Below are 13,131 nucleotides of genomic sequence, written 5' to 3' on the forward strand. Positions count from 1 at the left end.
TCTCACTTTTAACCGTTGGGGAATAATGAATTCCATGCTGGAGCTCAAACTCATGCACTTAATCTTCAGGGGATATTCAGTCATTTGTCAAACTTCTCCTGTTACATTTTGATTAACCATGGGCACGTTTTAAAATCTGGTTTTAGATGGAGTGGGGTGGGGGTGGGGAATCAGCAATTTTCAAACCTACCTATAACTCCTTAAAAGGATAAGCTTATCTAAATTACAACAGATCTTCATCCACACCTCAAGCAGCAATTGTGCATAGGATTTTCAAAGGTGTCCAAGAGTGAAAGTCAGTGGGAACTGGGCACTTTGGTGTCCTTCAAAAACCCTGCAACAGGAATGCTACAGACAGGAGGGAAAGGATTATTTTTCCTTCAGTGTAAGAACACTGTTCTCACAAAACAGAGACAGCAATGGCTCTTTAGCCACACTTCCTGTACCTTAAGTTCAGATGTCGATTGCTGTACGCAGCGTTGGCTAAGTAGACCATACAGATAAGCTAGGTCAGCACAGGGAGATAGCTAGGTCCCGGGAGTGGGAGAACTTGGACACAACCATTACTAGTCTAGAATTCTTGCAATGGTGTTTACTTAGCACCCCAAAAAACCTGCTAGGTGCATTACAGAGCAACAATGACAGGACAGTCTGTCACAAAAAGTTTACAATCCAGTAAAGGAATTCTGCCCGATAGACAAACCTGCCCACCTTCAGACAGTTGCAGACTGTTCACATTTCCTATTATTTCATAAAGACCCCTTTTATTCTGCTCTCTACAAAGGAATTAAACTGCATGCTTGCAGGCTCATAACAGCATCAAACCCACATTAGTTTAGCACAGCTTTAAGATGCTTTTGTGTCCACATCTAACAGTAATAAGTTATACTATAACCTTGCTATAAACTAGAGGCTAAGACTGTGGACTTGAAAAAACAAACATCTCAAAACCAGGACATTAGGAATAACCATGCTGGAAAACAGTGGTCAGGCTCAGTTTGGGCTGGGTAGCCATTTTTAAACATGTGTTGAGTAGTTCAAATAATATGGTGGAGAAGGCTAAAAGAAATATCGAACTGAGAAATCTGCTTTGATAAGATCATCCTTACATAACCCATGTTATGGGAAGTGACACTTTAGACGCTGATCCAGAAGAGTGCTGAGTGCCTTCTACTTCCACTGAGTAAGTTGGGAGGTTGCAGGTGCTCAGCACCTTAGGGTAAATGAACCAGGAAGCCAGTCTGGGCCTCTTGTTAAAGCAGTTGTCACCCAAAGCACACCTACCAATGTGGTTTTTTTTTAAAGTCTCTGGTGGGAGCTCTTAGTAGCTTAGTCCATGTATCAACTACTCTGGGTAAAGAAATTTTACCTTTTCTTACCTTTGGTTCCTGTACCGATTGGACAGTAGCTCATATAATCAATGGAGCACACACAGCCTCCCCCTCCCCCCCGCCACAACTGGAGCTTTCAATGAGGTCCCTTCTTACAACCCCTATCCATGGATTCTATTCCCTCCAGTTTGGAGTTCTTGAAAATCCTCCAGGGGATAAGCTGCTGGATTTCACAAATTTGCCTATCTGCTTTCAGTGGGAGACACATGAGGACTCATCATTTACCATAAATCTCCCTCTACGGTTCCACTATATGCCAGCCAGGGTACATGGGCTCAGGACTGGTGTGAAATTTACCATGGGTACCACTGATCTACCTCTATTTCCCCCTGCAAGTTGTAGTTCTCCCCATGCTCATTGCCAGTTTAATATACTGCTTCACTCCCTCTCCAAAGCCTCACCACACACTCCCTTTTGTGAGGCTATTTTTATGAGAAAAATCAGCTATAAATATCGTTTTAGTCTTTACATTCATCTTGCACCTAGGCACTTACTGGTTTCACTAAGGGTACAGCCCCACTAGGATTTGGGTTTCTTTCTCAGGCAAACCAGTACATTACCCACGTGTATGCTAGCTCTACGGAGTTATTCCTTCTCATGCCTACATCCTGAGGAGTCGTGCCCTGCCCTATTCTTAAGCAGCCCAGATCAGTGAGCGCATTTCTTTTTAAGCCCACTGTATTAGCCTGCATTTGACAGCTTTCTTACTGACCTTTGTCAAGAGGTGGTCTGGTGCTGAACTTAGCAGCAAACCAATATGTGAAAACATATTTTTGCCCCCTCCCCGCCATTCCAGAGTCCAGTTTCTAATCAGGTCTTTGTCACAGAAAGCTAATGATCACACAGACAGCGGCTGCAATTAGGAAATACAATCATCATATGTATGGAGACGAAGTTGCTGGCAGGGTGGGGGTGAGGGGGGCCATGCAAGAGAGGAGACATGAGCGTTAAGTAAAAGACTAGAAAGCATTCTTATTACAGGAGGGAAAACAAATCCATGTTTCACACTCACAGCCCTCCTTTAGCCATGCAGCCTGTGCCATCAACGCAGCAAACTCCTTCTCCCAGCAATCCAGTGGGCGGGGGAGGAGGCAGCCTAGCTTACTACACCCTTGTGTTAAAATCTCCATGACTGCCAGCACTATTCTTCACCTTGTCACTTCCCATTATCCTAAATCAACAGGCCTGCATTCACAGCTACTCAAGTTAGAAAATGGTGAGGTTGGTTTTTAAGGGGATGGGGGGGAAGGAGGAGCAGCAAGGGGTGCAAACATACCAGACTGCTAGTTACGGTGTTGTGTAAGTGTGTGTGTCTCTCTCAGACACACACACACAGTTGAACACTAAGTCATACAGGTATTCTATCCAAGCTTTTTCTGAAACAAACATGGAAATTAAGGCTTCCAAATATTAGTACGTAGTATATATATGCTAAAAAAAATTCAGAGACAATCTGCAACTGTTAAGTGTAGCCACAAGCCCTAATTTAGGAAGTGGTATCCCCACATTCATATTTTGCCTTATAGAGTGACACATCTTAAGTTGAAGGAATCACAGGGGAACAACTGGGTTCAAATGACAACGTTTACTAAAGGTTTACAACATGCAAGAGCTAACTACATGAAGCACTGCTGCTCTGGCAGGGTTCTAGTGGCTTCTGAAGGTGCTGAGGGCCATTACTGGGCTCTCAGGCTATGTAAAGAGATACCCCCTCATGCCCATACACTGCAGACAGTAGAGGTTCCTTTTTTAATATACGTAGTGATGTAATACAAAGGGGTTTAGCAGCGTGAATTTGGGACTCTTCCAGATCACGCACAAACAATGAAGACAAGTTGTGCAGGGCAACCCAAATGAGGGCTCACAAGATTTCTAAGCCACGCCACTTTCGCTACCTACTGTGTGTTATAGCAAAGGGTTTTTCAAATGATTTAGCATTTTGTTTTGTTTTTTAAAATGGAACTTTTTTTAACCCCCCCACCTGTAAATCTCAATGCTCAAATAAATTGGTTAGTCTCTAAGGTGCCAGAAGTACTCCTTTTCTTTTTACAAGGCATCTGGTACTTTTTGACACGGTGGGGCTACAAACTGGAGCTCTGCCTTTGAAAAGGAAAGATTTTCAGGGGGATGCACAGTACTTCTTCCTAGATCTGAAACTCTCGTGATACTGGCTGTTTCAATCTTCTTATTTTTAGGTATTTAAAAAAAGTTGCTCTGGGTAATTTGCAGAGGATTTTCTGTTTCCCTCTGAGTAGTGTACAGTTGGGCTAAGAGTAACTAAGGCATTGAGATTTACAGGTGGGGGGGTTAAAAAAAAGTTCCATTTTAAAAAACAAAACAAAATGCTAAATCATTTGAAAAACCCTTTGCTAACGGTGGGATGAGAGATGTGAAAGGGCTTTTCGAGAAATCATTATGAGCCTAACTCATGCTCCAGTCCTAGTTTTTGCTGACCCAAGCAAACCATTTATCCTGCATACTGATGCCAGTTTGGAGGGTCTGGGAGCCGTCCTGTACCAGGAAGTGGAAGGCAAACGTAAACCTGTAGCCTTTGCCAGCCGAGGATTGTCTGATAGTGAAAGGTTTCAGAGTAACAGCCGTGTTAGTCTGTATTCGCAAAAAGAAAAGGAGTACTTGTGGCTGTGTACTGTAGCTCACGAAAGCTTATGCTCAAATAAATTGGTTAGTCTCTAAGGTGCCACAAGTACTCCTTTTCTTTTTGCGAATACAGACTAACACGGCTGTTACTCTGAAACCTGTTAGATGCCTTGTAGTGCTCTCGGACTGAACAGTGACCATTCCTCCGAGAAGAAAAACGTTTCTGTGGCAGGCTGGTTTTTAAGAACTCCCAGCTGTAAGAAGCTGCTCAGACGTTTGGAATATTCAGAGCAGTCCTGGTGGGGAAGAGATAGCAGGCAGAACACTGGGGAGGTGCTCAAAGGTGCAGGATATACACAAGCTATTATATGGATCTAAGCACCACAATGGTGTAGGGATGTGCTTATATATGTATGTATGTACGTTCGTTCTATGCACGCGCACAGATAGTGAATATACTCTCCTGTAGCACCTTTTAAACAAACTGTACCACAAGGCACTACAGAGGGCAAAAACAATAGTGAAGGAGAGAAATTAAGAGGTGTGAAGATAGAAGGGATGTTTTCAGGTATCCTTTAAGTCCTTTAAGACTACTCCAGATGCTGCAGAGGAGAAGGCTACTAGGCCAACAGGGCTGTGATTGTGCGCAGGGATGGCAAGGAAGACCTACAACACGAGCAGAGGCAAACAAGGTCTAGGAATCAGCTGGAGTCCACAGAAAGTTTAAAAAACAAGACACAACCGGGAATGGAGCTTGCTGCTAAAACAAGCCAGGAACCAGTCCTAATATCTCCTGTACCAACTACAGAGCTTCCGAAGACTGAGCTTTGTGGATTTATAGCTGTCTCCATATGAGAGGTCTCGAGGAAGCTTCATTCTTCACATGATACCTAAACTGATGGAGGGTTTAGGAAGTCTCAGATTGAATACCGACGTGAAGCTCATGCCCTGACACCATCCTAGCTCAGCATAAGCCATTTGCAATTACCAGCAATGTCACAGAGCACCAAGCTGGTCTTATTAAATATAAATGCTTAGTGGGTAAGCTAGAAGGGGCTTCTTTTTCAGGTAGTTTTCTCCTTCCTGATCTGCCAACATCAGCATTTTCCCCCTCCTTTGCTTCTTTGGTGGTTAATATTTTCACATCCAGCGTTGGCAGGGGGTACTGGTCTGCAGGCAGAAAAATTATCCAGGAAAAGGATTCCTCCTCAGCACGTTATTATAAGTTTGCTGGAAGCCAAACAATTAAGCCAACTGTTTTCTCTCTCTCATTTAGATATTTTGTACACACACAAACTTTCTGCTGGGCTCCTGACCCCTGCTCTCCCTCAATATCACAAACGTCATGAAATAATCAGCCTGCCAGCTCTGTCCACCTAATCTCAAACGATGAGTGCAATAATTCTCATCTGCCACCTGTAAAATAAACCCTCATTAAAGAGAATTAAACCGGAGCAGTGACTGGTAGCCATATTAATTCTTATTTAACTCTTCCGAACCACAAAGACGACTTTTTCCATCAAAAAGTGCAGCCTTCCATCACTGCTGACTAATAACCAAGCTGGCATGTCTATGGAGCTCTCAAAGCACTGCAAAGGCATTACACAAGCGTCACAGTAGCCATAGGAGATGACCAAGTTCTCATTCCATTTTACAGATAGCGAAACAGACACAGAAAGGTGAAGCAATTTACCTGAATCAGTGTCAGTGCAGAGAATGGACCCCAGAAGTCCTGCCTTCCAGTTTTCCCCACTCTAACCCCAGCTGACCATATCATCTCTAAAAAGAGATGTAGAATACATAGAAGCGCTCTTCTTTGCAACTGCCCTCTTCCACCCTCACTCGATGTCATCACAACCTGGTGTTTTGGACATCACAGTACTCTGTACCATGAACAACCACTCCCATACATGGTATCACTGAGTAATGGGTAGAAACCTATGTGTACACACACACCCCATTGCGGTTAAAGAGACTTTGGAGTCAAGATTCCCTTTTTCCATTTACAGCTCTGGGAGGGAGTGTTTCTAGTGCTTAGAGTAGGGAACAAGGATTCAGGACTCCTGGATTCGATTTGCAATACTGCCCCGACTTAGTGCATGACCTCGAAACAGTCACTTCATCTCTCTGATCTCAACATCCATGGGGCTGAGGGTTAATCAGCCAACTGTCTGTAAGGCAGTTTGAGACCTCCACATTAAAGGAGAGACATAAAAGCCAATTACTTTGGTCATCTGCTCAGATAGGGAAAGGTATTTGATAATGCAATGCAGGGCATGGGGGGGGCTTTGTGCTTTTATGTTATCCCTAGAGCTTTGACTTTACATTTGGTGGCAACACTCTCAGCAGGAGACTTACAAGGCTATTTTATAGAAAAAAAGCAAACCAACCCCTTCTAAAAACGCTTCTGCATCACCAACTACCACGAAGCCTACCTATAAAACATGCAGCTATAACTCCAGCCCATGGGGAGCCAAGAGCTCTCAGTGTTACAGGGAGAGGGAAATTTACAGGTATGTGTATGGGCTAAGTAGGAATCAAGGGATGGTAGCTTCAGGTCAGAGGAACTGTGTTTTAACAGGAGGCTTCACAAGAGAGGATGGGGAGGGTGGGTTAGTACTAGGGGGAGATAAACGCTTGCTTGGTTTTATTTTGAACATTAATTTGATGGGCCTGTACCGCCAAGACCCAAGCAAGCACCTGCCCTCTGTTCTGCCAAAATCAACCTTTTCCTGCTAGGTCCCTTCTGAAATATTGGGGACTTTCCTCCTTTTAGGTGAAGAGAAAGAGGATTTTAAACTTGAAAGATTTCACCCTGGAGGGCTAGTCAGGGGGTTCAAAGCTACAGATGAGTTCTCAGCCACTAATGCAGCTCTGCATTTGCTCCCTTCTCTCAGCAGGTCTGAAATCCCCCTTAAGCAATGATTCTCTCACCCCACCCCACCCCACCCCCCTTCCCTTCTTCCAAACCAATTTGAATAGGAAATGAAGTGTGGCTCTGTGGAGACAATGGCTTATTGTAAAGTTCTTGCTGCTACACGGGGTATAAAAACCTGCCACGGCACATGTAAACATTAGCAACTGCCAGGCTCCTCTGTAATGAAAAGCTATAAAGAACACCCAGGTGGGAAGCACAATACTACAGGCTAATTAAAGTAACCAATAATATTCCTCACAGGAATGCGAGAGTGTGTTCCGCTCAGTGGGAGAAGCCACTGCTAAGCCTATGAACTCAGCTTCCTGATGGAACAGAAACAAAAAAAAAAAAAAAAAGACATAGCACTGCAAAGGCTGCCATCACTGCTGGACACCTTGCTTTGTAAAAGGCACAAGGGCGGCATCTGGAGTTAAACCACAAGCCTAGAAGTCGGGCAAACTGGATGCTAGACCTAACTCTGCCATGGATTTGTGACCTTGGGCAAGTCGTTTCCCCATCCTGGTATGCCACCATCTGTAGAAGGGGATCAGTTCATTAATGAACTTAGCCTGTCATTTATGTTTGTAAAGCACTCATTCAGATCAGGTGCAGCACGTGACTGCTTTCGATCTCTTCAAGATTCTGGAGCAAAGTGTAACCATTGAAGGCCCTCTCAGAAATGCTGAGTGTTACTACAAAGCCCCAGATCTACAAGCTGCAGCCATGAACGCTGACAAGGCATATATCCTTTCTGAAAAACAACAGTTCCTAGTGACAGGGTTAATGATGTTTGAGCAGCCTCTCACCCTGACCTGCCCTTCCACATATTCCAGCTTTAATGCACTTGCCCGATTCCCCCAGCCCCAAAGGGATGTGTGGGGGAGGAACAGTGGCCTCCAACACCAATTATTTTCTACATCACTGAACTTCCTGGCTCCACATTTGCAGAGTCTAGCATTTCACTCTAACTTGCTGAAGAAACAGATGCAGTAAAATGTCCACGGTACAAACCCCATGAGAGAAGAGGGGGTTATATATCAGTGGTGGAGGGAAGAGGACAAATCCATCCCCTTACACTCTTTCAAAGAGAGAAGAAGGGTTTCCAAACCCCACTGGCACAGCCATTGCAAATGGACAAGATTTTTCTTCACTTCCTGTCCTAGAGTGCTGTGCAGTGTCATTGTGCATGGTAAATCAAGGTTGCACTTCACCCCAGAGGAGAAGGTTATTCCTGTCTGATGTTTTGTGATTCAAGCTGCTGTATCAATGTAATAGGGTATTACTGATCTCCCTCTTTTCTATCTGTCTCCCCCAAACAGGACTAGATGAGGCTCTTTTCCCCTGTCCATTTTAATCTCTCCTACTGCAGAACATTTCTATGCAGGGGATTGTTGTACTGGTGATGATGCCTGTGCTCCCACACTCTTCCTCTTCCTCCTGAAATGTATACTGCCCTTCCCAGCTCACTCAACATCCTGTCACCAAAAAGATCCAGTCTCTCCAGGCAAGGTGGAATTGTGCTTCGTTCGCTGTAGTTCCAATCAGACGCGCTCAGTCAAATCCTGTGCGGACACACACACGAGCCTTTGAACCTAATGGCTAAGGGGACCTAGAGCTCTGTCCGGCATTTTCAATCATTTGATGCATTACAGTTTTGAGTCACTTTTCAAACTGAGCTCTGGAGCCTCTGATCCCAAGGGAAGTCATTACCTTGCGGAAAAAGGTCAGTTGTGAAGACTGATCAGGTCTACCACCTATAGAACACAAGTCAAATGCCTGAAAACAATCCAATTATAAAGCCTCCTCAACTGTCTCTCCTTCCCACTTGTAACATTTTATGAAGACTATCTTGACAGCCCCTGGAAGGAAGCCCTCTATCCACCAGCCTGGCCTTGGCAGTCAGGCTTCCTCAAAACCAACAAAATTACAGCCAAACAAAGAGAGGAAAGGACTGGGGGTAAGGAAAACGATGCTGACAAGAGTCTTCATGTGGCGTGATGCATGGAGCCCTGTATCAGCAACAGGAGGTAAAAATCTCAGGAAGCAAGACAACTTAGAACTTTCACTATTCTGAGCACTGTGCTAATCTGTAGGTGCAGACAGTGTCCTAGAGGCCAATGCACCTTACCTTCTTGGAGGCTGAAGAGACATTCAAACCAAATCTTTGAGCCCTTTCCTTTAATTTATCCATGTTTACCTACAAAGACACAGGAAACAGTTTAACGTTTAAGTCATTGTCACTTGAACTGTAAGACAGGAAAACTAAAAGACCAACTGTGGCTGGGAGAGGGCAGCTCGTGAGAAGGGTCCCAGGACAGAGCAGCCCATTCTGATGGGTCTGTGGAAAATGTGGTCAAGCAAGAGACACTCCTGTGAGCACTCCCTCTCTGTGCTAGGTCGGAAGACTCAGCCGCGACAGAAGGGAAGAAGAGCCACAAGGCAGAAATCTGTGCCTCAAATGAAGCAGCCAAGAACTTCCAGAGAGCTGTATTCTGCTCAAGCTTCATTAACAGGCATCTCTTAAAGCTCCAGTATTGGCCCAAAGGACAATGCTACAGATGGTGAATTCTCCCACTGAAGGACCAGCTCATTCAATGGATTCCTCTTTTTTTTTTTTTTTTAAACTGTAAATCAAATGAACTTAGTACTCTTCCTTCAGCAGCCAGATACAATTAACATGATGGAAGGAAACTTCCTGCCTCTCAGACAAACACACCAGCCATCTCTCTCCAACTCCTGTCGTTTTCAGTAACTACTGTGTTTCATTCTTACTCTTCAGGAACTATAGGACACATCTAGTCAAGCCCCATGTCAAGTTATTTTCCCTTGCTTTGCCCAGGTCACAAGCAATAGGGTTTCCCTTTGGGGAAGTATCCAACAGTCTAATGAATCCCAGTTTTGGATTTCATTGACAAGTCTTCTACAGTATGTGGTGCCATGGAAGAAAATGGGGTCCCTGACGCTAACCTACTTCTGAGCAGTATTTGAAAAACATCTTCCAAAAACACTCAGTACAAGAGAAACCTGGATTAGACCCCAAACTTGCTTAAATTAGCTTTCTGTTGCATCTTGCACCAATAATTTACCATGATCAAGCAGCAAGGTACTAAGCAGACTGTGAAGAAGTGGGAATATTCTTAATGTTTTTTCTGACTACTGTGTGGGTGCCTCAGTTTCCCCTACACATTTCTTAAGTATCTAGGTGGTGGGATAAGGGTATGTGATTGTTACAGAGCCCTAGAGGGCCAGTGTGATGGTGTCTGCATAGAGAATGGCCAACACCCTGTCTCCTGGCAACTGATGCCCTGGGCCCCTCCTCTGCAAAGGTGCCAACTGAAGGTGTTGGAGAACAAAGATCAGGTGGCCTCCTGGCCCAGGAAAGGGACAAAGGCCAGAGGAGGGGCTGGAGAGTTACACTTTGGAGCTGGCTGGGGAAATGGAGGGAGACCCAGATGAGGCTCTGGCCTCCCTGCCCCCCAAGACGGACCTGACTAAGGGGTCCTGTTCTCTGTACCTACAAGTTCAGTTTTAGACCATGTTCCTGTCATCTAATAAACCTTCTGTTTTACTGGCTGGCTGAGAGTCATGTCTGACCGCGGAATTGGGGTGCGGGCCCACTGGCTTCCCCAGGAGCCCTGCCTGTGCGGACTTGCTGCGGGAAGCCCACGGTGTGAGAAGGGGATGCTGAATGCTCCGAGGTCAGCCCCAGGAAGGTCGAAGCTGTGTAAGCGTCTTGCCCTGGAAACAGTCTGCACAGAGACAGGAGGCTTCCCCAGAGTCCCGATTGGCTTCGTATGGAGTAGTTCCAGAGCATCGCCCGGTGACTCCGTGACACAGGCTACCCACGCAGCTCAGAACTTACATTTCCAGTTGAAATCTGAGGTAGAATAGTGCACCATTTGGACATTAGAAAGAAAGGGTCATTTACTGTAGGAAAACAGGAGGCTGTACAGAATCTAGGTTCTTGGAGCAATGCATATAACAGTTCAAGCAAAAAGGGCAAAGACAGAACACCAGGCACACAAGCGGGAAGCTCACATGCAATATTAATAAAATATTTGCCTTTATTCCTTCAGGCATTTAGTTCTAAAGCCAGCTTATCCAGGAGTGTGGTCAGCTGAGAGAGGCAGCCAAATATTGCACAGAGGAGGGGGTCCTAGCAAACTTAATGCCTGTATAACCTTAAGCAACCTCATGCATATCCTACCTGGTTTGTTTTGGGGGTTTACTATTTACTCCTGGGGATGGAGACTTGTCTGAACAAGCACTTTTGGTATTGTGATTAAAGGGCATGATCAGCTACAATTATAAGCAATAAGCATTCCTTACCGTAGGCTTGCTGTCTGCAGACAGACCTGAGACTGGGGAAGGGGAAGACACAGTTAGTGATCAGAAATGGCAAGAACAGTTTTAAACAGAGTTCTCTGACCCCCTTGGCAAAGATGTAATTTAAGCAATCTCCACTGGATCGTGATTGAACAGAACTAGCTGGGTATCCCTCATGTTCTAGTGAGCTGAACACAAGTGAGTGCCAGGAATTGAAGTCCATTTTAATCCTGGCTGACACTGTCTCGCTGTGTGACCTTGGAGATAGTCACTTCATCCCTGATTCCGTCTCCCCATATGTAAAAATACAGATAGCCCTCTTGTGAGGTAGCAGAGGGCTTTGACAATTAGGAGTGGTATTTTTAAAGGTAGCCCAGCTCCCAATAATTGCTCATGGCAGCTGGGCGCTGTACAAAAATCTGGCTGTTAGCATCTAGCCACGTTCAGACACAAGAAAGACACACTGGACTAGGTAGCTCAGAGCCACTCTGAAAAAGGACAAGGACGATGCATTTCCATTTCCTATCCTGGTTTCTTCCAGCTCACTGATTCTGGTGATCACTAGGGAAAGGGACAAGCAGTTGGAAGAACACGAAGTCCCATTTGGCTTTTTCTGTATACGAAGCGTTAAATATCTGCTGAAGGGTTAATTCTACAGATTAGCTCTACTTGATTTGCTTACCTTTAGTGGAAGCTGTGGACATACCAAACCTGTAGAAAGTAAATAGAGTTTTGTCAGAGACTCAGAGCTGCACTATAGGGTAGGAAAGCGTCTGAGTCGCCAAGCATAAGATGTAGGGGGAGCGTTTCCTTCAAAAATTCTTCATGAGGGCACTTGAGACAAATTGATCTTTGGGTGGGATTAGCTTCCAGTTAATGCTACGACTGTAGTGATTACTGCTGTATTTACTTTGCAAAATGGAAAACTCTGCAGAGCTAGCATCAGCACCATTGTTCCATACAAGCAGCCTCAAAGCCCCTCAGTAACCACCTTTCCCTTTGTTATTCTACATCACAGGGAGTAGGCAGCATAAATTTCCTGGTATTTTAGGATCAAGGTAAGTGACACGGATTACATACACAAAACATGCTGTGCTAGTGATAGCAAATCAGGTTTAAAAGTATAGTCCAGGTGCTGAATACCAAACACTTGCCTCATATTTTGAGCACAATCTTCCCCTGCCTTAGCCACCTGTGACACTCAGGAGGGCAGCCAGGCAATATTACCTAGCAGTTAACTCGCAGGCTTCTGCTCTAAGACTCCCATCTTGCATTCTGAGCTCTGTCAATAATAATCCTGGCCAAGCCCCTTCCCAAGACTCAGCCTCCCCATCTGTAAATGGGGATAAAAACCACTTCCCTCTCCTGTCGGGGAAGGCAGCAGTATAGGGGTTGTGAGGCTTCAATCGTTAATATTTGACAAGTGCTTTGATATACTAGGACAAGAGAGGCTTAGGCAAGCAACAAGGACTACAAAGTGGGCAAAGCCTTCCAGAAACTCAGGTAAGCAGCTTCCCGAAAGGCAATCCAGTTAAGAAGCAGCTTTCACCTCCTCCTTATATGCCTCAAAAATCCAGAGACTTTCAATCCCCAATGCTGCCCCAGATCCCCACACACAGAGCTGTGGCGAGGATCCATGTCAGTATGACCTGTCAATGAGACAAGAGTCTAGCATTCTTCCACCAAATAAAAAAATTGTGACAGCGCTCCAAGCAGAGACTTACCGAGCTGCTCGTGCCGCCTTCTTACTCTCCAAGCTCACAGGGACATTGAATCTCTCAGCCCGTTTCTGCATTCTCTGAAACAGGGAGAAGAAAAAGAGCAAAACTTAATCCAGCCATACCGGCAGCCAGTTCGGGGCACATCTTAGACTGGGGATGCCCGCATTCAATTCCCAAG

General features: G+C 45.1%; 1 protein-coding gene across 2 annotated transcripts in view; it reads right to left on the bottom strand.

Annotated features, from left to right (window-relative positions):
* Window positions 1–13,131, bottom strand: part of SARNP (SAP domain containing ribonucleoprotein) — a 49,833-nt gene that overhangs the window by 23,014 nt on the left and 13,688 nt on the right. Inside the window, exons 6-9 of one of the 2 annotated variants that reach the window (XM_048831602.2) lie at window positions 12,957–13,030; window positions 11,915–11,943; window positions 11,236–11,267; window positions 9,035–9,103 (exon numbers count right to left, since the gene is read on the bottom strand). In XM_048831602.2, coding sequence (XP_048687559.1) covers window positions 9,035–9,103; window positions 11,236–11,267; window positions 11,915–11,943; window positions 12,957–13,030 — 204 coding nt within the window. The remainder of the gene's footprint in view (window positions 1–9,034; window positions 9,104–11,235; window positions 11,268–11,914; window positions 11,944–12,956; window positions 13,031–13,131) is intronic. The other variant, XM_048831603.2, reaches the window with a different exon arrangement.

The sequence above is a fragment of the Caretta caretta genome, chromosome 20 (genome assembly GCF_965140235.1).
Source record: "Caretta caretta isolate rCarCar2 chromosome 20, rCarCar1.hap1, whole genome shotgun sequence".
NCBI classification, from domain to species: Eukaryota; Metazoa; Chordata; order Testudines; family Cheloniidae; genus Caretta; species Caretta caretta.